General features: G+C 41.3%; 3 protein-coding genes across 4 annotated transcripts; 1 reads left to right on the plus strand and 2 right to left on the minus strand.

Annotated features, from left to right (window-relative positions):
- Positions 1 to 2,272: 2,272 nt before the first annotated feature.
- LOC307256342 (integral membrane protein 2A-like) lies at positions 2,273 to 9,134 on the plus strand. Its single transcript, XM_080035266.1, has 6 exons — positions 2,273 to 2,537; positions 3,335 to 3,472; positions 4,624 to 4,809; positions 4,938 to 5,048; positions 7,502 to 7,646; positions 8,101 to 9,134. Exons 1-6 carry the CDS (start codon positions 2,466 to 2,468, stop codon positions 8,193 to 8,195), a joined length of 747 nt encoding a protein of 248 aa, XP_079891392.1. The 5' UTR covers positions 2,273 to 2,465; the 3' UTR covers positions 8,196 to 9,134.
- A 461-nt stretch (positions 9,135 to 9,595) lies between these two features.
- On the minus strand, positions 9,596 to 16,079 carry gpr174 (G protein-coupled receptor 174). Of its 2 annotated transcripts, XM_080035149.1 has the most exons (4): positions 15,963 to 16,079; positions 15,433 to 15,638; positions 12,010 to 12,420; positions 9,596 to 11,512 (listed from the first exon to the last, which is right to left on the minus strand). In XM_080035149.1, the coding sequence occupies exons 3-4, from the start codon at positions 12,211 to 12,213 to the stop codon at positions 10,673 to 10,675; spliced, it is 1,044 nt and encodes a 347-aa protein (XP_079891275.1). In that variant the 5' UTR covers positions 12,214 to 12,420; positions 15,433 to 15,638; positions 15,963 to 16,079; the 3' UTR covers positions 9,596 to 10,672. The 2 variants fall into 2 exon arrangements, with proteins under 2 accessions (XP_079891275.1, XP_079891276.1); XM_080035150.1 differs by lacking the exon at positions 15,963 to 16,079 and having other exon boundaries at positions 15,433 to 15,703.
- Positions 16,080 to 17,012: 933 nt separating this feature from the next.
- On the minus strand, positions 17,013 to 23,661 carry p2ry10 (P2Y receptor family member 10). The gene is made up of 4 exons (XM_080035166.1): positions 23,531 to 23,661; positions 20,615 to 20,827; positions 19,951 to 20,131; positions 17,013 to 18,898 (listed from the first exon to the last, which is right to left on the minus strand). The coding sequence occupies exons 2-4, from the start codon at positions 20,797 to 20,799 to the stop codon at positions 17,984 to 17,986; spliced, it is 1,281 nt and encodes a 426-aa protein (XP_079891292.1). The 5' UTR covers positions 20,800 to 20,827; positions 23,531 to 23,661; the 3' UTR covers positions 17,013 to 17,983.
- Between the last annotated feature and the right edge of the window lie 212 nt (positions 23,662 to 23,873).

Below are 23,873 nucleotides of genomic sequence, written 5' to 3' on the forward strand. Positions count from 1 at the left end.
CTATTACTGCTAATGCTGGCTCTCCTCTCTCCCTCTCTATTGCTGTGTGTGTGTGTGTGTGTGTGTGTGTGTGTGTGTGTGTGTGTGTGTGTGTGTGTGTGTGTGTGTGTGTGTGTGTGTGTGTGTGTGTGTGTTGGTCCGCCATCCACGCAATGCATGCATGTGTGGGCAAGCGCTCAGATCAAACGCAGCGTAAGACGAGCCCATAAACAAGCCTTCAGGACCACTTAGGGTTTTCAGAGAGAGTCAGTTTTGGGGAGGGGGGCACAGGGGGTTTACACGGAGGGAGGGTTACGTACAGAAATCAGCTGCTCTGTTTATGTACCTTTCAGTGGTGATTACCGGTCCAATCTGTCTGTTTAACAGAGGAAATATCATAGCCCTTTGCAGTGTGTGTGTGTGTGTGTGTGTGTGTGTGTGTGTGTGTGTGTGTGTGTGTGTGTGTGTGTGTGTGTGTGTGTGTGTGTGCATGCTTATGTGTGTGTTTGTGAGGCTGCTATGAGGAGATGCATGTGGTAGACTACAGTTGCAGTGCAGAGGTGCTGGAGAGATGCCACGGAGTTGTGTGGAATTAAGAGCGCTGGTGCAGGCTGCAGTAAGTGTTTATTTACCCGTATATGTTCAACCTTTAACTGGGTCCGTAGAGTGAAAGCAGAGGAAGCTATGGGGACCACCACAGACCAGAGGGTTGAGGGTTTGTGTCAGATGCATGGTTTAGGGTTTACGGCCTTGGCGTGGGCCTGGGTTTCCACACAGGGCAGTGAAGGCCCCGCACTGTTGAGTGGGCAGACTGGGCACTGGCAGGTAACACTGGAGCCTGTAGGAGGCAGACATGTTATTTACAGAGTCAGTTGACAGAGTGGGATATTCACACAGATGAATAGGCTACTTTATAGGCTGAAAAATATGACTTTTATTGCATTATCACTGTCCATTTCACGTACAATATCACTGTACAATGTACACCTGTATGGCAAACTGTGTTTTTAATACTTAGGGAAATTAACTTTGTCTTTGCTAGGGGCTTTTTGCCCCTGTGAAACATGTATTTTGGATCAATTCCAGGGCAATTCTATCAAATGGTGGGAAATACCATATTTCCTCCATTAGGGTACCGCCAGGGTTCTCCAGATCAAATTTAAGACTTTGAAAGACCTTTTAAATAGCCTGCCTTTTAGAATGAAATGTAATGCCAACTCCCATACAAGTTTAAATAAAAATAATAAAGAATACACTTTATTTGTATAGCACTTTTCAAAACAAAGTTACAAAGTGGTTAAAGGATAACATTATCAATATCGATTCAATGATAAAGATATATATTTCCCAAATTTAGTTTCATGAGAACCCATTACTCAAAAACTCTTATGAAATAGTTTATTTCTTAAAGTTCATATCAAACAATTACAATGGGAAATAATTTGCTACTATCTGTCTAACATACACAGAAGACTGAGCATATTAAGTGAGAGAGAATTAAGGGGGAGGAAGAGAAAATGTCACTCCAGAATAATAATATTCAGATTTGTCTGTGTAATTTTTTCCCATATTTCCTTCCCTGTCTGTTCACTTACTTTTGTACGCTGGATAATTAACTAACTGTTACTTATTTTTTTAAATATACAAATGTTACTCACTTTGTTAACCTTATCTTAATTTACATTAATTGAATTGTTTATTGGGCCTTTTATTCTGCTGCACTGTCCCATTTGCTGCTGTACCAATGTAAAGTTCCCCTCTGAGGGACAGATAAAGGAATATTATATTATTTTATTTTTTATTTTATTCTATTTTAATAAAAATGTGTTTCTTTGGTTCTTTTTCTTTTTTTCTATTTGTTTCAGAGGGTGTATTTTGTTGTGTAATATACGTTTGCAAATGTTTTTAAAATAACAAAGGGAAAATATAATCTTACACTACAGTCATTTTTGTCACGTGTTTAACAGACTAAAGCAGATAACTGGAAGACGTTTAAATGAAAGTAGGTATTGTGGTATTACGTTCAGACTAATAATAAATGGAAGCTGATTTCTTCTGAGCATCTTCACCAGACCAGATGAAAATATAAGTAGTTCCCAACTGTGGCCACTAGATGGCGCCAGAGTCAGACAAATGAAGTCTCAAGAGATGATACTGTCTGAGGGCAATACATAATGCGAAATGATTCTGTGGTCAGTCCGTGTTTAAACATCAGTAACGAGTCTCTCGTTTATCTCTGGCGTTACGTGTTTGTGTACGTTATTTACCTTGAAAGTTGACGTGCATTATTTTTCTCCAGCTTCCGTTTCGGATGTCGTTTTAATCCCCTCCGGCCACCGGAAGCGCTGCATAAAGCCGAGGTTGCAAAGTGCGTCACAGACTGAGCTGCTGAAGAGAGTAAACGGAGTCTACAGTCCTGCGTTCACAGTCTTTTCCCCCTTTCTCTTTTTTTCTTTGCACTAGAAACCCGAGCCGACGGTTTCAACATGGTGAAGATTGCTTTTAACTCGGCGCTCGCGCAGAAGGCGTTGGGCAAAGATGTGCCAGCCGATTTGAAGGTGAGCTAACGGGCTTGTTGTGTGTGTGCGACTGTCTGGCCCCTGTGTCTGTTTGTGGTTATGGTGGCAGGAGGCCTAGCTGCCCGTCTGGCACCACAGCTGTGACTGTGTAGACTGCATATGCATAGATGTCTACGGTTGTTAACCTATTCAATTGCATTTGGATATCAAAAGGTATGCACGGTTGCATTTAGCCTTTATTGCACCTGATGCAGCAGCAGCGCACAGCGGGACCCCATCTTCTGCACAACTGTTATGCAGATGCCAAAGATTCATCATCAGACACATTATTGATAGTCTGCTGTATATGCGTTGAATGTTTATTTATTGATTAATTATTATAATTTTGTTATTGAATGTTTCACAGGCTTAGCTATGGCTTTCAGGATATACTAATACTAGGCTATATAGGTAGGCTATATAGGAGTATCATGGAGGCAGACTCCAGTCCTTTGGTCAAATGGACATAAACAGTTAAAGCAATAGATACTGAAGGATAAAAGTAACAAATACAATTAAAGGGCTTTTAAAAAACAATAGACAAATCATATTATTTTAGTAGTTGTGCGTTTAATGTTGATATTCAGTGAGTGCAATGTTATGAGTGTCACTATAATTGCTGACTGTGTGTGTGTGTGTGTGTGTGTGTGTGTGTGTGTGTGTGTGTGTGTGTGTGTGTGTGTGTGTGTGTGTGTGTGTGTGTGTGTGTGTGTGTGTGTGTGTGTGTGTGTGTGTGTGTGTGTGTGTGTGTGTGTGTGTGTGTGTGTGTGTGTGTGTGTGTGTGTGTGTGTGTGTAGGATGCGGAGCTGGGTTCTGCTCCAGTGGTGAATGAAGGCTCCACAGGCCGCTGTCTGCTCACCCTGCTGGGCATCGCCTTCATCCTCAGTGGGCTCATCGTGGGGGGAGCATGTCTCTATCGATACCTCACACCCAAGGTAAGTGTGTGTGTTTGTTATTATTAGAGTGGCATCAGCATTGAAATTAGAAATGTCAAAGTTTTTCTATGTGTTTTTTAATTGTTATAGAGCAAAAAGACGTTATTGGTTTGCATAAAAAATACAGACCTCCACAATGACAAACAACATTCACCCATTAAGATTGTAGCTAAAATGTATTCCGATGTATGAACACATAGATGCATAAATATGTTGCACTGTTAAATGGATTATTGCATAAGGTAGCAGAGGAACATGGGAGGGGACCCTTTTGTTTTTTTGAGTTTGAGAGGAATTATTCAGCCTGCTTATGGGACACTGTTTTTCCTTGGTGGGAAGCTGGAACGCTGACTCCCGCTCACTTCCGTCTTCAGAGAAAGTGCCGACGTAACCGGTTCTAATTTAGCTGTGTCAGTGGGGAGGGTCTCACACTCCCATTAAGTATCTCTGGGCCCACGGGGGGAATTCTTCTCTTGTGTGCATGAAGAAAAGCCTAAAATCTATTATTAACTTATTAATACTATGCACAGACATCTCTTATAGTTAATGCAATTCAACATTCCTTAGGAGACTCATCCTGCAGACTCAACTTGTTTTGTGTCTTTAGTGAATTGCTTTCTGGTTTAGTAATGAGTCTTTCATGTTATTTGAGCAACACGTTGGCTTAAAGCAGCGGTTATGACATTTTTCTTGAATAACAAACAAGATTCAATTGAAACCATTATAAGACTCACATTTAACAAGTTATGATAAAGATCACTGCAGCAGGATGCCCATGTAGCTATGTTTCTTTGCAGGATGTGTAAATGACATTGGGCAGTTGTTTTCCTAACATGTAAGCTTCAAAATGTAGTAAAATAATGAGTTTGTCTTTTTTAGATCATACACATAACATCTGCAAAAAGATTAACACTAACAAAACTACAGATATCAGTTGAATATTGAACGTATATTCTGCCCTCTAGTGGTTTATAATCATTTGTTGCAGCTTTTAAACGACTTAATTTTAGAAGAAATAATGCTTTTTTTTGACAAATGTATTTTTTAAAAGATACACTGATCTGTTGCCACCCATGAGCCTTCCACTTACTGCCTTTTTTCCTTGCTGTATTTGTCTGTGCGTGTGTCATACCTTGCTCTTACTCTTCCAGAGGCTGTATCACGGGGCCATGCAGTTCGGTGACGTGTCTTCCGGGGCGGGCGGGGAGAGCCAGCCATACTACCTGCCCCGTGTGGAGGAGGAGGTGGAGATCTCTGACAGCATGGCCGTCATCAGCGTGCCGCCCCCTCGCTTCAGACCAGGAGACCCCGCTTACATCCTGCACGACTTCAACAGGGTAACTCTACTAACTTAACACTCAGACACGGAATACTGCACATCCAGAGCTACAGATGCCGGTGCGCTCCTGTTAATGCAAGGTTTAAATTCCTCTCTGATTACTTTACTGTGTGTGTGTGTGAGCAGAAGTTGACAGCGTATCTGGACCTGACTCTTCGGACCTGCTTTGTGATCCCTCTGAACACCTCGGTGGTGCTTCCCCCTCAGGACCTCATCGACCTCTTCTCTCAGCTCATGGTGAGTTGTGATCACGCTGCAGCTTTGCCATAAGAAGAGACATAGTTTGGGTAAATAAAGGATGAAAAAGCACTGTCATGAGGATTATAAGGTCTATGAGAGAGAGGAAAATTAAGAGGAAGTTTTTTTTCAGTAAAAACAAACAAGGTTGTAGCCCATTATCTGCCTTACCACGATAGCAAAGATACATCGGAATTTCGACTTTATTCTTCGAGTGCATTATGAAAAAAATAAAAATTAAAATGGCCATAATACTATTCCGTAGTAATAAGTAAAGCACGAGTCCTCATATTAAGGACTGAATATTACCTGGGGAAATCCAGGGATTTATAATAATTCCAGAGATTGACTGTGCTTTAATCCAGTGCAAATCTGTCTGCAATTTGTAAAGTAAAAATGTCCAGCACACGCCACCTTCACCTGTCCCAGACATTCTGGCCTATTAATAACTGTATGAATCAGACTGGGGAATTTTGATTCAAATGTTGTACCGGCCAATAATTGATCTTTTTCATTGTGTTCATGTGACATGAAAAACATTATAATTATTAATTCTATATTGGAAAGCTTTGAATCAGGGCTGTCAAGTGATTAAAAAAAATAATCTAATTAATTACAGGCTCTGTGATTAATTAATCTAAATTAATCGCATACTTTTATGACACTTTTATACCTGTTTATGAACAGCTGCTGTATAGCCTGCTACAGTTTGTTACTCTCTCGCTCTCCGTCTCTCGTAACTTCTGTCTCCACAACAGACAGCGCTGCACTGCCACAGATGCCTATGCCGATTCATTCACCATCGTCGTACTCATAGGCAAAAATATTGACACACACACACACACACGGGGCGGGTGTCCGTTTACGCGGGAGACTAGACAGCTAGCAAACAAAATTGAGACACACGGAGGAAGATTGAGAGATACTTTTGAACCTACATTGTTGCACCCACTAAATCAATAATGCACAGACACTGCTGAGAATAAAGTAAGATGTCTTCCTACCTTCATGCTTATTTGCCCGAAGCATCCCATAAACCGTCCATAGAGCCCTCGGCCCCGCCCTTTCCCCTGCTTCTCTCTTTACTTTTCTTCCTTTCACCCGTGCGGGCTGTGTATGCAATCTACAGGTGCAGCTCGGTGCAGCTGCGCACCACTTTTGCACCGGGTTAAAGGGCATTATAGAAGTGCGATTAATCTGCGTTAATTTTTTTAATCGCGGTCATTTTTCTGTGATTAATTCATCGAAATTAACGCGTTAATTTGACAGCCCTACTTTGAATGCGTTTGTACAAAGTTTCAATTTAAACTTTAAACTGAGACTGATGGGAATTTCACTAGTTTTTAAGATATAAACCTTTTTTTCCAATTTAATTTTAGACCTGACGGTGGCTCTAGATCAGGGGTGTCCAAACTTTTTTCACTGAGGGCCACATACAGAAAAATCTACGAAGGGCCGGGCCACTTTGCAAAAATAACACGTTTATCAGGACATGTAGCTGCTCTGATGTTTAGTTTCATAGTGTCTTCGTAAATTGTAATCCTTCTTCACGGCAACACTTTCCTTGCACATTAAACAGATACATTCCCCCTCTTGTTAAATGCCATTGATACACCCAGTGTTTTCTGATTTTTTGTCCAATGTCCAGCTGGGTGAAAATAGTAGCCAGCTGAGATCCCGACTCTCCTAGGGGGGTCCGGGGTATGCCCCCCCGGGAGATTTTTTAAAGTTTTTAAAGTGAAATGCATGAATCTGGTGCACTTTGAGAGGAAAATTAAGAGGCTAAATCTGAAGAATTTTGTATGAAAAAAATGGAGACAATGTGTCAGATGAATTAGAAGCTATTGGAGAAGGACACATAGATTTTCCATAATAATATTAATTTAAAATAAAATATTATGCAGGGTCCTCTGGGATGGGCTTAGTGCTCTTTTTCTTTTATGGGACACATTTCTGCAATGCAAAAAAAAAAAAAAAAAAAAAAAATTTTTTTTTTTTTTTTTCAAAGGGCCACATTACATTATATTTTTAAAATCGTCCGCGGGCCAATAAAAAGCGGGCCGCGGGCCGCAGTTGGCCCGCGGGCCGTAGTTTGGACACCCCTGCTCTAGATAGTAATTAAGTTGTGCATGGTTCAGATTCATGTTTCTGTGTAGTATATATTTTTTTCCAGATTTGAGCGAGAGTGGAGCATGGTCTCAGAGACATGTTTGAGACTGAAAAAAATCCTTCTCACAAATTTCTCCACCATGACACATTGTACAGCATTTGTCGGTTGGTGCTGCAGTCAGCGAAATCCACTGTGGAAGTATTTTCCACATAATGCAGAAGTTTGCAGTGATTCAATAATCAGACATTCCCACTCTAAGTTTTCAATGCATAAGTGATCCGTGAGCTGCTGAAAAGTGCTATAAAGATGATTTATAGTCCCTGTTTTTCTTGTATGTTCCCAGTCCGGCTCTTACCGCAGCTACCTGGTGCATGAGGACTTGGTGGTGACTGAGCGTATCGATGACGTGAAGCCTCTGGGATTCTACATCCGCCGGCTGTGTGACGGGAAGGAGACGTACAGAATGCAACGCCGCTCAGACCTGCCAGGTCTGGATACACTGTGTTTCCCATGGCAACTTACAATCACAGAACCATCATGTCTCTTAGTACAATCCACTATATACAATCAATTACACTGCATTTAGTTCATTTAAAACGGACTGTTTCTATCTGGTTTCAGATGTTAAGGTTAAGGTCACCACTTCCACTCCACAAAAGTAGATCATTTTGGCTTTTTAGATGGCTTACACTAGGGGGGAAGCCATAATGGAATAATACAGTATTGTGATCACTCCCAAATAAAAACGGGAAGTTTTCTTGTAATACCAATTTTGATGACATGTCATAGGTCATAGGCCCATAAAACTATTCTCATGAAAAGTCACGTAAGATAGATCCAATAATTTTAATTTCATTTGGTCTGGAAAAGGAAATGCATCAGACATGCATTCACTCAAATCTTAAGGGACTTATGTTTGTGTGTTTCTTTGTGTCATGACAGGCGGAGGCATCCACAAGCGCTCCACAGAGGAATGCTTCACCATCCAGCACTTTGAGAACAAGTTTGTGACAGAGACCAGGATCTGCAAGGCTTGATTTGGAGAGTGGTGGGTCAGAAAGTGAGTGAGTGTGTGTGAGAGAAAGAGAAAGATAAAGAGAGAGAGAGAGAGAGGAGGTGGGAGTTTGGGCGATGGTGGGAACAACTTTTAGCCGAAAGTAACTTTTGTATAAACTCCAATTTTTGCCTCCCCTGCTTCTTTAACCCCTGTGAACAGTGAATTTAAGTTACATTGTTTTAGCCTAATCCTCCTCCTTTGCTGTATTACCCCTGAACCTGTTTAAGTCATAGCTCTCTTGCTCAAGTATGCACTAGTTAGTAGAAGTACTAATAACCAGCGTCAGCCCTTTCACTAAGAATATACTACCTTTCATTTGTTCTGTTGCCGTAGCTTCCTGCTGACTTATGTGTCGTGGTTACTGTATTAAAACATCCAGTCACCTCCAGATGAGTTGTTAAAGACACTGAAAAGTCCTTTATATGAGAACTGTGTGTGTGTGTAAGCCTACTGTTTCCACTAGGCATCTACTGTATGTTTCAGTGTGATTTAGCACAAGTTATTCCTGAGAAAAATGTACGGTACGGTTTAGTTACAGTGCACGTGTAACACGGTAGTCGGCGACTGTTTTATGGGTGGTACCCAGAGCTGCTGTCACTTATTTTTGTAGATATTTCCCAGGGTGCACTGCTGCTCCCAGAGGCCCTCTGCCGTCCTGCTGTGTTAATGATTTTACGTTAATCGATAAGTGTTGAGCAGTCCAGCACCCAATATGAGCAGTGTTTGTATTTGTGTAGATATGAAACCTTTTTTTTGACAATAAACTTGAAGGAAGGTTGACGAGCTAAAGGGAAATGGCACTAAATCTGACTGAGTTTTTGCATTATCATTTATGAATTTGCAGTCCCACAACATGAGGTTACTTTCACTAAGGAAGCTAATGAGGAGCTTAGTATAAGTGACAACATGGTTTGCAGAACACTATAGATTTAAAAAAAAGTTGTTTATAAAAAATATGCATAAAACACCAGATTTGGAACATGCCCTTCAGAAAAAACTTGAACATGTGAAAAGATAATGGCCCTTTTGCCAATTAACTTTCAAGTCATTTTCAATGGTTCCCCACTGGATTCTTGCACAGAGAGACAATCAGACAGGAAGTGTGCTTTGTAATAAAAGAAAATGTGTTTCTGTCTCAGCTTTTTAACAATACTACAAGATGAAATGAAATTAAAAAAGCAATGTTGTGTGCAGCTACTGAACTGAACTTCACTTTGTTGCCGAATAAAGTTGCAATTCTTTACCTACTGAATATTTTGTCCGTTTGCTTATTCTTTGAAGGGGGAAGTTGAGGTTAACGATGATTTATCTTCGTCTGTGATTTAGGGAATGTCCAGCTGATTCAGAATCAGAAATACTTTATTAACCCACGGGGGGGAATTGGGGTTTCCTTACAACTGTTTCCTAATGTCTAATAAATATTTTGGCGCTGATGGCATTGTTCCTCATTCATAACTGGAACATCTTACTCATCAAACACATTTAGAAAGAACACACGCACCTTTATTGAAATATGTATATATATAGAAAAATTCACATTTCGAAACATACTCCAATATTTTCACTATGGAAGAGTATTAGGGGGCAGGAGTGAGGACATTTCTTTTTTCCATTATGCCCTTACAAGAAAAAAGAAATGTGGGATAAAGTTGAAATAGAATTTTGTGAATAAAGTCTCGGGACTTAATCACAATATTAGCATTTATTGTGGAACCGCAGACTATGGCGTCCAAACTAACAAGTGTTTATGCCTCCGCGCTGGCGATAGCTGTTCTAAGGTTGTTTCTTGGGATTCTTGTGAACCAATATCTCATGAACGCTTTGAGGGATTGTATTCAAACTTTGCATAAATGTCCACTCTGACTCAAAGATGAATTTATTCGATTTTGGAGGTCAAAGGTCAAGGGCAATGTGACCTCAAGCCTCCATGAATGCAGTATCTTAAGAATGCTTTGAGCGATTTTCGTCAAATTTGGCACAAACTCACATTTTGACTCGAGGAAAAACGTATTACATTTTGTAAGACGGGGTCACCGTGACCTGCGTATTGTAAACGCAATATCTCAAGAACACTTTAAGGGTTTTTCTTCAAACTTAACACCAATGTCGACTCTGACTCAACGATGAACTTCTTAGATTTGGGAGGTCAAAGGTCAAGTTTACGGTGACTTCCAATCTTGTGAGCACAATATTTGAAGAATGCACTTTATTCTTGACATTTTGTCATTTTTCCCGGGCCATTCAACTTTTGTCCAAAATTTAAATCCTTTTCTTCCGATGCATAATTTTTTTTTTTAAAGTCCTCCTATCCTTTGCTCCAGCTTGGCCCTAATACTCTTCCTGTTTTCACAGTCAAGTTTGCATGCAAATTATAGTTCTCTAGTTTTGAGGAATGCATGGACTTTATCTCTATGGTTTAGTGGTTAAGATCAACATGTTTGTCCATAGAGATACTGTCTATTCCTCCTCTTGGCCCTCTCCTCCAGTGAGACAGGACATTCGCCTGCTAAACGTCATGCTCTCTGGTATCTCCGGTTTGCTAAATCGCCTCCAGAATTCATGCGTTGTGAAATAATACATGATGGGGTCCAGGCTGCAGTTGAGGCTGGCCAGGCAGAGTGTGACTGGGTGACACATCCGAATGGTGTTCCTAAGGCTGCAGCTTTTCAGGGCGCCCGCTTTCACCAGAAAATCCAGCGGCATTGTGACATGGTAAGGCGCAAAGCACAATAGGAAAACCAGAGCACAGCTTAGCAGTATCTTCAAAGCCCTCCTCTTCTCCCCTCGGTCTGCGATTGCCCCTTCCGTCTTGTCCCGAAGGCTCCAGGCCGTGAGAAAGGTGCAAGCGGAAACCAACACTAATGGTATGATAAATCCAAGCAATTCGGCTATTATCAGGAGCGCCCAGGCTGCGGGATAACTCACAGTCCTCATGGGAAGCTCGGAGAAACACACCGGTCCATTTTGGAGGGCCCCAACCTCCGAGTTCAAGAGCCTATCTCCTGCATTTGAGTTTTGTTCACTGCTTGGGTTCCTGAGCAGAGGGAAAGGCAGACATCCCAGGCAGACCAACAGCCAACCGCAGGCACAGATCAGCGCGTCGCTTTTTCGCCGTGACGCGTCGTACCTCAGCGGGCGCATGATGAGCTCACAGCGCCGCACACTCACACACACCAGGAAGTAGATGGAGGCGTACATGTTGACGTACTTCAGGTAGAAGCAGATCATGCAGAGCGGGTGACCGAAGGGCCAGCTGTTGTACAGGTAGTAGTAGATCCGCAAGGGCAGAGACAGCAGCTGAGAACAGAGAAGAGAGAGTCAATATCTGTGTTCTTTTAGTTGCGAAACAATTAGTCAATAAATTATGAATGGGCTACAATTTGGATATTTAGTTATTTCAAAGCTGCAGTGCTTTGAACTTTTTTAGATGGATAAATGTCGGTTACGCTCAAGCCGTTGCCAAGTGAGTTGGAACAAAGTTGATTAAGCAGGATGATGCGCCATAAAACTCTCTCTGTATTTCTCAGTATGGCAGCGTTTACAAACTGGTGTCGCCCCCTGACACTGGCACAAGAGCTCAGGAAAACTCCAAAGGTGCCCAGCTGGAAGAAATGTTTGTTCTACTGATCAGAAACGACCTGCACATACAGCAAAACTTAAAAAATAAATGCACGGTTTAGATAGATAGATAGATAGATAGATAGATAGATAGATAGATAGATAGATAGATAGATAGATAGATAGATAGATAGATAGATAGATAGATGGTTGGATAGATCCTTCATATTTTGTACCTGCAGTAGGTCTGCCACAGCCAGGTTCATCATGAACACCACAGCCTTCTTGGTTTCTTTCACGTAGACTCTGAACACATATATGGCCAGCCCATTACCCAGCAGCCCCGGCAGCAGGAGCAAACTGTACACCACTGCATACACCTTGTGCTGGTACTCTTGGAGATCTGTCGTTGTGTTGCATGTGTTGTTGGCAAAGTTCATCTTAAGCCAAGGGGTCTGTTAAGACAAGCTGCTTTTAGTTGAATCACGAAATCTGCTGGTGGTCCGGTAATGTACGTGTTGGAGGGTCCATGCTGCCCATCATGAGTGTGTATCCAGAGCTGGTTAACTGTTGACTGTTCAGACTGCATTCAGTCCCAATCATCAATGTTTAGCCAAGTGCATGCTGGGATAAGTGAAAGCAGAAATCTGTAGAAAAAAAACAAAAACAGGACAGTTATTGTCTCAATTTAAATGAGCTTCTGGTGGAAGTACTGTATGTTTTGCATGTTGCACAGATAGCTATCAGCTTGTGAGAAAGAACCTTCCTCGAAACAGACAGACACATAGCACATTGAAAACAGTTCTCACACATTATATAGGCTTTTCAAATGAGCAAACACACTTACACCTATCAACCGCTTCAGCTTGCTGTACCCAGCTTGTCCGTATGCGAAAGCAGCTTTTGCGCTGCCGTTTACAGTAAATATGCAAAACCCACGAGGAAGTTGAAGCTACAATCTCCCACAGTGCGCTCACGGATGAGCCTCTCACCATGCAGGGAGGCCGACCATAAGTCAGTGTGAAACGGTTTTGGAGCGAGGCATCATGAAACTAGTGTGGTAACTGCATAGAGCGTGTGGTTAGGTCAAACCCGAAGAAACGTGCCCTTCTCTATCATGTAAACTTGAGTCCGCCATTATCACGTGCATTGTTCTTTTTTGACCTTTCAGCAGGACAAAATGGAAGTCATTTTTGTAAGTATTTTAGGTAAATTCAAACCCTAAAGATTTTTTTTAACTAAAATAAATGGAAACTCGCAGTGATGTCCGGAAACTTATACAGTACATCCAGGTGGTAGGTGTGAGTGAGTGAGTCACATCAGTAGGTGTTAACTGGTTCAGTTTAAACTGTCACTGCTGAATACACAATGTGGGCTGTGAAGATGCATCCTTTATTGTACCAGTCTTTTATATAATCTGTTTTGTTTTGGACTAAACTGTTGCTAAGAATAAATACTGCTGACTGCTTATGAGATCATGCTTCCTAAAACTCTTAACGATCATGTGGGCTAAGAAAAGACCATTTCTACATCCTCTGGTAAATGACTGTAGACTGAAGAGTTATTGGAACATTTTAACTATTCAGACCGTCGTTAGGCTATATAAGGATGTGTGACAAGCAACAAGAACACAATGTGACATTGATGATGCCCATCTGTTGTACGTGTTGTACGTGTTGTTTAATGTATCGCAAACACAGTCTAAGAAAGTGACAGTTTTTGTTGGTATCATAAGGGAAATGACATTTACCACGCCAAAGAAGAATTAACACTTATAATTATGCATTTGTTAAACCACTATCATACATGTTCTCCTCTACTCTTTATTTCTAAGTTTGTCAGCATTGTTACAGTTAGTACACAGATCATTTACTTAAGACAAAGCACCACTGCAATAATGTCAAAAAACTGTTACCAGTTAAAAAGTACTGCATTAAAAAATGTGCTTAAATAAAAGTATAGAAGTATTGAATAGCTTAATGTACCAGAATATCAAAGAAGAAGTAGTCGTTCTGTAGAGTGATGTGATGTAACATATGTTATCAAATTGTAAACTCATGTATCTAGCAAACTGTCAAAGTGGTAAAGTGGTGGTGACCCTAAGAAACCTCATTAACTGTTGGCTAGTTTGGTCCAGTGGTTTGTAAACTAGGGGTCAGGGCCCCCAAGGGTCACAAGAAAAATCTGAGGGGTCATGAGATGATTAATGGGAGAGGGGAAACAAACTTCTTAGAAACAAATTTATATAACTTCTTTGGGCTTTTAACACAATTTTTCACAATGAGTCACAAGCCAAAAAGCTTGGGAACCACTGATACAATCTTCAACAATGTGTTGTTTACCATAAGCGTACGATGTATTTTCAATGTATCATCTTTAGTTGAATATAGCTGTCAAATAAATGTAGTGCATGGACTACTATAAAGATTTACTATCTCCACTCTGTTGGAGGAGTTGTGGGATGATGGGAGATCATTCACAAGTCTTGGGACTGTCCAGTATTACAGGGAAAACTGGCAGGATATCAAAGAGGAGATTGAAAAGATAATGAACATTGCCATCCTATGTTGTTTGTACTGGAATAATGTATCAGGAAAATATCAGAGGTATGCACTGCAAATACTCCTGTTGATTGCTGAAAGGGTCATAACTGTAAACTGACAAGAATGCAATAACCTGAAACAATTCTATGTAATGGAGTACATGACATTTAAACTACAACTGAAAATGGACATTTTTCTACAAAGATGGACTCCAGTTATATGCTGTGTCTGCATCCCTAAGCATGTAATCAAATGCCCTTTGAAAAGAGAAATAGAAAGAAATGCCATTTGTCAAAGAATTTTCAGTGTTTGATTCTCAATGTTATTGACTTTGAAACTTAAAAAAAGTTAAAAAATAACTAAATAAATAAACAGATGTAGTGAAAATATGAAGTAGCATACAATGGAAATACTGAGCAGCACAGGACTTTCCGCTCATAATCTCGGAGGAGGACATTTAGAAGCAGGGGATTTTTGGATAGTATAAGTAAAACTAAATCCAAATGATATAAACTATTCGTTAGCACTTTGGCCTGTGCCTCAGTTCTCAGAGTGCCTTTGTATCCATCTTCACAGCGCTCAGAGATATCTCCCAGAGGAACCGTCAGTCCCCAGGGCTGTGAACTTTGACCCGTGTGTGGCTTACGGCCTCCACACACATTCTGCGTCTACATCTGGAGCGCGTCGCGTTCCGTTACTGCTGCCTCTGGTCTCTCGGACTTTTCTCGGCCTCACATGGAACGTCTCAGCAGCTGCTTCTGCTGCAGCGCTGCTTCTAAAAGCCCTATCTTTCTACATAGAGTTTTCATAGATAATTCCCATTAAAAATTAAGTTCCCCCTGTTTCAATGAGTGAAAATTTCACTGATTAGTCAGATGTGTGTGGGGCGGGAGTAATAATGTATAGTTCCTGAACTGCTCTACAACTGGTAAATAAATATCATATCTTAACCATACATTTACAAGAAATTGAATGGGACCCTTGGTAGCTTGGGGGCCAAGGCAGTTCCTTACCTATGCCTAATGATAATTCCTTTCATATATAGTCTATGTCTCTATCGTATTGTTTGGGGGTATGTGAAGAATTTCTGTTTCATAAAAGCAGTTGCAACCTTACCTTGGGATTCAGCAGTTTTTAAGTCCTCCGATCTTGCCATCAGTGGAAACACATGATTCTATCCGGCGTGATTCATCATCTCTGTGGGTTGTTGGCGCGTTACAGCGTTTCCATTGGCATCTGGCCTCTGTGTGTCAGCACCCCCAGAAATGTAGCAGCAGCAGCAGCAGCACCCACCCAGCACCCAGGTCCCTGTTCCACGTGTGCTGTACACCAAGACACAATAACATAATGTCACGATCCCCCATCCCTTAAACGTACCTTAAACCCAGACTAGAAAGCCCGAGGGTGGACACAGGAACACACACAGACAGTCTGACACAACGCTGGCCTACAGACACACTTTCACATTCACACACCCTCAACATAACAGACATTCCTCACGTTGGAGAAACATGTGGGATCCCCCATGAGGCATGACTTCACACTGAAAGCATCCAGCTGCTCTCAGCCTCTCACAAAAATCTCTCTCACTTTTTCTTTGTTTCTTTTTACAAAGAACATTGTGACATTGACAAGTAATATCTCACCTTCAAAGTTGACGCTGCGCCGCATTCGAAAAGCAGAAAAGCAGAAGGGTGAAGCATCAGCCAACACACATGCCTTAACCCTCCCTCCTCCCTCACTAATACTATTCACTCTCTCCCGCCCACAACTCTTTCTCTCTCTCAGTTATCTATCTCTTTTTCTCTGCCTCTCGTATCCAACTTCTGTCTTTGGCTTGGTTCTCTCAGTCTCTCATGTAATTTCCTGTTTTTAAATCATTTCTCACTGTATCTTCTCTATATCTGTCTGTCTGTCTTTCTGTCTGTCTGTCTGTTTCTCTGTCTGAGCTGCTCTGGGTGCTTTAGAATAGCACACACAGAGCTTCCTGTGGGTGTGGGGGTGTGGTTTACAAGAACTTTTGACAACATGACTTCTGCTATTATAGCGGTTTTTACTCTTGTGGGGACGACATATGTGTGTCCATTCAATGACAGATTAAACATTGTAATGTATCAGGATTAAGTAATAAGACTAAAACTAGGAACAGAAAAAAGTATTTTTTTTATTTTGGCTCTTTCTGAACTTGGTTTTCTTTCTCTCAGACATTTCACAAGATGGTTTTTAATAAAATAAATAAAACAGATATCGATTTTTTTTGTATAACAGCAGAAAGATAAGAAGTGTGAACATGTATGTTGGTGGGTGAATCAGATACTTGGCAGGTTTTCCTATAAAGTGGGCTGTCTGGTGGGTGGGGGTAACCTCGCAGCCGGCTCAGACTCAGATGCAATATTAAGTGGGTGGATGGGGGGGCTGACTTGCAGCTTCAAACCTCGCTCTGGAAACTGGTAACTGCCAGGTTATGGCAGTTACCGGTTTTCAGTTTTCAGAGCTGCTGCAACTGCTGCCAACTGCCTTCACCACTTTGCATTGTAAGAGGAAGTACAGCAATAAAAAAGGGTTGGCACCTGTATTCACCCAAAACAAAACCTCAGTATGAAGAAACCTTGGATATAAGAAACATTTCAGCACAAGACAGAAAGCGCAGACTTGCTTTTAATTGACATTTACATACACCTTTGACATTTACACGGTGTTGGGAAAGCTACTTTGACGCATAGCTTTAATAAATATATTAAAAAAAAAAAAAAAAAACATTAACTAAATATTTTCACAAGTGAGCTTACAATCCAGCTTCCTGGAAGGTGAATAGCCCTGAGATCAAAACATGTCAAGAATAAGACCATCTGGTCTTCTCCCAAGGACTACTTTACAGAGAATGTCACATTAATGTTGTAAACAAATCGGGACTTTTTATTATCTTGGGCTCTTCAATGGGGGTTCAGTTCAGTTACAGAAGCAATGGTCATTCCCTTTTATGGCCTAAAAATGCTTGAAGTTTATAGTTTCAGTAGTAAACTATAGAAAATGGCAACAAAGAAGTAATCGTAATACTTGAATCACTATGCAAATATGAATGTAGTTGGACTACCAGCAAACTACTGTATACTGCACAATTCCCTACATGGAGTTCCCTACTCCCCAATACTGCAGTTACGATATAGCTTATTCAAGATTTAGCATTTTTACTGAAGATAAACAAAAATGTTCTTCTGTAGAATGCAGATAGAAATGCTTCAGCTTATGTACATTAGGCAACTACAATATTTACATAGATATTGTTCGCACACGTTTATTCAACACAGTTTTTCATAATTTCCGCTGATTAATGATTTGTTTGTGATCCTCTGGGAGGTTCTCTTTGGGTGGGTTTATTATACAGATAGCTGTGACATGTGAAATCCCATTTTTTCAACTTGGATGTTGTCAGTCGGGTTTTAAGTTTGACAGAATGCATCTCAGAGACGCATCCGTTCATTTTCAGATGGGGCCTTTAGCGGTGGTGGACGTGAAAGTCACTTTTGAAGACAAAATTAATATCAAAGTTTTCGGTTTCCCAGGAGCATGTGTGATATTTGGGGGGAGGGCAGGCAGCATGAAAGTCTCAACAGCTTCACTATCTGTGCAGACATCAGCAGCCACAAAAAAGCAAAAGTGACCAATGCTAGTCTCTGTCTGAACAGGCAGTCTCCATGCTGGTCATCCTAGTCGGTGCACGATGCCTTGGCGAGTGAATCGGGGAGGAGATGAGCGAGGAAGAGAAGGAAGATGTCCGCCTGGTGAGGTGAGACCTGAACTCTGCCGTGACAAAGTAATACAGCAGGGGGTTGAGGCAGCAGCTCAGGCTGGCTATGCACAGAGACACAGGGTGAAACTGAAGCACGGCAAGCCTTGTGGCACAGTGGGTCACTATATCCTGTGACACCATCAGGTAGAACAGGAAGTTGATGTGGTAGGGGGCAAAGCAGAACAGGAAAAGGGCCGAGCAGCTCAGCACCATGCGTAGGGCGCGCTGCTTCTCACCGGTTGTCAGTTTATCGTGGTATTTATCCGCCTGACAGTTGGAGGTGACGGACTGAAGCCGGCTACGCCCTGAGGAGTTGAGTGTGGTGCTATTGTTCTCATCCTCTGTCTGTCTGTGGTAGAGGGACTGGGCGATGCAGATTGAGCTGTAACTTATGAAGGCCAAAGGAATCAGGAAACCAAATAACTCAGCGAGAGCCATCATGGAGACTGCCAGAGAGATGGGCAGACGCCGCATGGGCAAGTCCTTAAAACAGCCATATTTGGTAGAAGCTGCATTGTTCAAAGATGGTGAATAAAGCTCGGTGAAGTTTAAGGGATGTTGTGTAGAAGGGACCAGAGAATAGGACATGTTATGGACTGTCTGTGGCCTTCCGGTTGCGTTGTTGTTGCTCTTGTTGTCATTGTTGCTGCTCCTCATCAGAATGAAAGGTGAGCAGGCCAGGCCCACCACCACCCACACTATGACACTGATCAACAGGTCGTAGCGCCGCCTCCACCGCCGAGCGCAGAACGGGTCACGCAGGAAGATGTACCTCTGCACACTGATACACACCTGGAAAGAGAGAGAGAAAGTGAAGGGAGATTTAGTCAAGGCGAGAGGGAAAGGGTAAAATGTAACTTATAGATATCAGATATCTATCGAAAATACAATGTACAGGAGGAAAATATGCATTTTGGACAAGTTTTTAAGAACAAAATGTATCATAAATCAGACAATGAACAACGTATGAACAAATCATTCATTATCAACCTTCAGAATAGTGCTGAGAATGATTATGGAAAGTGTAGTTGATTTAAGTGCTTTAGAAGTTGTGATTTTTGGTTCAGAGTACTGAAAAATAATAACGGCCGTTAAATATGGTAGGAGAAAAAAACAGATGCAAACCGACAAGGTTTAGTAGAATAAACAGTTGAATGTACATGTCGGACCCTTTAATGAGACATGTAATGGAAGCAAAATAGCCCAAAAAATCTCAAAATGTATCAACGCTTAAGAAATTTCAGTTTTTTCCTGCAGTGTCTTTCCTTAAAGACACTGGAAATAGGGGCGCCCTTAGCTCAGTTGGTATGGTGTCCCCCCCATGGGCCTCGGCCAGCAGCGGACCCGGGTTCGATTCCAGCCCGCGGTCGTGCTCTGCATGTCACTCCCCTCTCTGCCCCATTTCAACTCTGTCACTACACTATCAATAAAGCATAAAAATGCCAAAAAAGAATCTAAAAATGGAAATCCATTTGTTCCAAGAATTGAGCAGAAGGGAGTCACAGGCTTAAACTAAAATGACTTCCTGTTATTCCCGAAGTTTGAATGTGATGAATGGGACATGTGACTTATAAAAAGATGATACATTTTGTGGCTGTCATTTAAGTTCCCATCAACATTCTAGTATCTTCCCAATATTCCCAGATAATAGAATAGAATATAGAATAGAATATATTTATTGCCATTTGCACAGGTACAAGTACAAGTGCATTGGGATTCTTGTGCGAATCTCCCTGAGTCAGCTTCAATACAAACAATGTATAAATAGCATTATAACAGGAAAATTAAAAAAAAATGAAAATAAGAAGACTCGTAATATAATGTTCTTTTTACTGCCCACTTACCAGGAACACTATGGCGGCGTACATGTTGAGGTACTTGAGGTAGAAGCAGACCAAGCAGAGCCCTCGTCCAAAGGGCCAGACGTGAGTGAAGTAATAGTAGATCCTGAGAGGCAGAGAGAGGATGTGGGCCAGGTCTGCCAGAGCCAGGTTTATCATGAAGATCACTGCCTTGGTCTTCTTTCTGTGAAGCAACAACACAAGAGTTAGCTATTTTAAGTTGTGTGTGTGTGTGCGTTTGTATTTGTTTCTCTGGAGGAAGTGTGAAAGCTTTCTAGGGCCCAGCCACTAGAGGGGCCCATGGTGTTTTGAGGCCAAGGTAAATAGCTAAACTTTACTGAACCAAAATATTCACGATAACTAATTCTAACAAAACAAACATTTAAATGATTAAATGAAAATCTAAAAAGGTGAAACATATATACGTAGTAGTTACTTAAAACTTAAAACCTATGTAGAAGTTACACAAATATATATATATATATATATATATATATATGTGTGTGTAGTAGTTACTAAAAAAAACCTATGTAATATTAATATCTAATGTAAAGCATATCTATGTGTTTGTACCTTATTGTAAAGTGGTACCGTAAAACATTAGTAAAGGAGGCCCAAAATTGACTGAACCTTTTAAGGGGCCAGGCCATCTGTGTGTGGATGGTACCTGATGTGTCTGCAGAGCACCCACAGAGCAGTGGTGTTGAGCAGCAGTCCGGGGATGAAGAGCAGCAGATAGAAGTATGTGTACATGGCGTCCATTCTCTGGTCCCAGCTGGTCATGTCGTGGCCACATGGATCGGAGGCGTTGGCCGGGGACGCCTCCCTCAAGCCAGACGTGTTCACGGTCATTTACAATGTACTCAGACACCCATAACACCTGGAAGAGGAAAGGCAGAACACCACAGTCAAACAATATGTGACACATATTCAAAATAATTCACCTGTTACGTGTCTATCGGTACCTCCTTTAAAGGTGGAGACAGCAATTCTGGAGAAGGATTTTTCTCTAAATCACTTTTTGTCAAAATCAGTGAATGTCTCCTGACAATCCGTTACCTGTTCGTACTGTGTTAATACACGTCCAGTGTTAATACACAGCTTATAGGCTCTGTAAATGGCTATGTTTCTAGCTATGATGGTCCCCTTTGTTTACATAGCCTTTGTTTACATACCATTTTACAGAGCCTAGGCTGTGTATTAACACTGAATTTTTTTCTCAGGTAGCACAACATGAGAAGATATTCACCGATTTTGACAAAAAAAAATCCTAAATTGGCTGATAAGATTATTTTGCCAACTGCTTTGTCCAATTTAAAACAAAGAACTTCCAGTCTCATCTTTGGCGGGTTTTTTATCTTCCTCTAGCCTGGCATTCCCAGACCTGCCACTAGGCGCAGGCAAATTAAATTTGCTGCGCCTGTTGGTCTGGAAACTCTCCGTTGAAGCTTTTTCAAAAAGACCAGAAATCTGGGCTCACGTTTCAATTGGTTCTATCTAATATGGGCGGGCCAGAGCCCCTTATATGGTACTCTGGGGAGGACGTAACCGGATGATGACAGTGACGTGCATGCGACGTCGAAGCCGTGATAGTAAACATCAAAGATGGCTGCGGATATGTTGTGCGAGTTTGAGACTGCTTTGGCCTCGACCCTTTACGATTTGGAAGATGGCACTCAAATATTTCATTAGCAAGTAAGTGGAATGTTCTGTTTTGCCGACCGACCACGGCAAACGTTTAATTTAACAGTTTAACAGCTGTTCGCTAAACGAACGGGGCTTACGTCACCTTGTGCATCGCTCTGATTGGTTGTAGTGCTATCCAACTGCGTGCAGTGGCATTTGAAATGCACGAGTAGGAGCCGCCCCTTGAGTTGGAAATGACTATTGATCGTGGCCAGACCCTCTATCGTTCAAGATATCAGGGTCTGGATTTCCAGGCTAATCTTCCTCCAGAATGACACTTCTTTTAACTTTGTGGCAAATGCTATTAACAGCATGGGTTGGTTTTGGTTTCCTTACTTCTGAAGACGCTGTCACCTCTGCAGTTTAAAATGCTAGGTAGCCATAAATAAAGGAGTCATGAGTTGTTCACTTTTTGTTAAGCCACACATTACAGTTAAGTACAAATTGCATATAAATAATTCACAATTTCAAAATGCAAGTTAAGCCACCTGAGATGTTGAGCTCTCTTGCAGCTTCTTTATGTATAAAACAGTCTACATAAGTTTGCATATGTCAATAAAGGGGCAACTATTTTGTAAATAAGGTTCAGTTCTCACAAATCATGTCTGAAGTTATAAACATTAACAAGTGGTTCATAAATATATATTTGGCCCAGTGCAGCTTTTTCCGACTGAAGGGCTCCTCCTATAGGGAACTGAAGAGCTACTGTAGCTGGAAATAAAAAGCAAGTAGTCATGCTGCTGGAGGATTATAAGCAGCCATTTAGATTTTTCACAACCTGGCAACCCAAAAGTGTTTTTTACTAATGGCTTAAAGCTGAATTATTTTTCAATGAATAAAACTGTTAGTTGCAACTAACTGCCTTGTTAGAAAGTGGTGTCCTAAAATGACATCAACTATATCACAGCAAACAAATGATATGTTAAAATCTTGCACTTCATAAATGGGACAGGAAATGTGCAGTAACTTGCCACACACATATAACCCTCCTTGTATGCACCATCTAGAGCGGTCACAGCTAAGCGTTGTGTGGGTATATGAATGTGTGTTCTTGTATTTGCTGTAGGCCTATGCCAAATTAAACAGGGGTTATGGAAACACTAATAGAAAGTGTAATAAATCAGATATTGACTCAAGATTACAGCAGGAAACGTGTAGAAGAAAGACACAGCATGTACTCTGCTTATCAGTGAAGCATCGCCCTTCCTCGAGAGCAAGACCCCACCCTTCCTCTGCCGGACCCCGGGGAACAACGACAGTTTTTTGCTGCTTTACTGTAATATTGACTTCCATTCTGTTCTGCTGTTGTGGCTGTATGAGTCTGCTACCCTCAGCTAACGAAATCCGCAGTGTCACCTGTACAGTTAAGAGTTATGCAACAGTATGTCCTAAGATTTGAGATTTAGGGAAGTGAAAAACAGCTTTTTTTGGGAACTTGTGCAGATTAATTGTTGATTCGCCTTATCTCATGTGTGAAATATTTATCACTTTGAAAACACAGCTAAACAGTTCTTAAATGTTCTGTCTTCAATGTTGAAATGTAATCCTTGATGACATTTCAAAACAGAAACATCAAAAATGGCTACGGTATAATATCAATTAACCTTCATGACAACAACATATATTAAAAAAAACTTTGATAAACAGTATTTTACACCTCAGATAACATTAAATCCTGTAACATGACACTTGTAATACGCACATGGTGATCAATTTTAATGTTACATCAAATCTTAAGTGAAAGAGGATTTAGTACCAAACCCTCTATCATCAGCAAAATGCAAAGCCAAGCATGCATGACTTTAACCACAAATGTTCAGACGAAAGCTAACCGTCTAAACGCTTTGCAGACATTATCTCACTGGAAAGAAAAACAAAAACAGTGTCATTACATTACCTTGTGTGTCGCCCTATATGATCAGCGTGGACGGAGAGGGGAAAGGGTCAGAGCAAGGAGTGACCGCCAGCTCACACATGCTCCTCTGTCAACAGCAGGCTGTTGTCGGCACACACACACACACACACACAAAAACACACTCTTCTTCTCAAAGCTGTGCAGTAGCAAATGGGGTCAACAACAGCAAACCTTGGTGGCGCACTTCAGAGAGAGCTGAGAGAACAACCTGTCCGTGTGTGCAGCATGTGAGCAAGGCAGCATTAACCCCGCCAATGATGTGGTTTCTGGTTTGAATGTCTCTAGCTGCATGAGGCGATGGCTTCTCCTCACGTGGGCTGCTTCT

Source organism: Ammodytes marinus (genome assembly GCF_949987685.1).
Source record: "Ammodytes marinus genome assembly, chromosome: 10".
In the NCBI taxonomy this organism is placed as follows: domain Eukaryota; kingdom Metazoa; phylum Chordata; class Actinopteri; order Uranoscopiformes; family Ammodytidae; genus Ammodytes; species Ammodytes marinus.

Bases quoted from the DNA above. Each gene is read 5' to 3' on its own strand.
- p2ry10 (XM_080035166.1), bottom strand. From the start codon at position 20,799: ATGACCGTGAACACGTCTGGCTTGAGGGAGGCGTCCCCGGCCAACGCC. The intron at 20,132-20,614 runs GTACCATCCACA...GTTGCTTCACAG, and splicing joins GTGCTCTGCAGACACATCAG to AAAGAAGACCAAGGCAGTGA. The intron at 18,899-19,950 runs GTAAGTGGGCAG...CTCTCTTTCCAG, and splicing joins ACGCCGCCATAGTGTTCCTG to GTGTGTATCAGTGTGCAGAG.
- LOC307256342 (XM_080035266.1), top strand. From the start codon at position 2,466: ATGGTGAAGATTGCTTTTAACTCGGCGCTCGCGCAGAAGGCGTTGGGC. The intron at 3,473-4,623 runs GTAAGTGTGTGT...TTACTCTTCCAG, and splicing joins ATCGATACCTCACACCCAAG to AGGCTGTATCACGGGGCCAT. The intron at 5,049-7,501 runs GTGAGTTGTGAT...GTATGTTCCCAG, and splicing joins ACCTCTTCTCTCAGCTCATG to TCCGGCTCTTACCGCAGCTA.
- gpr174 (XM_080035149.1), bottom strand. From the start codon at position 12,213: ATGAACTTTGCCAACAACACATGCAACACAACGACAGATCTCCAAGAG. The intron at 11,513-12,009 runs GTACAAAATATG...CTCTGTTCTCAG, and splicing joins CTGTGGCAGACCTACTGCAG to CTGCTGTCTCTGCCCTTGCG.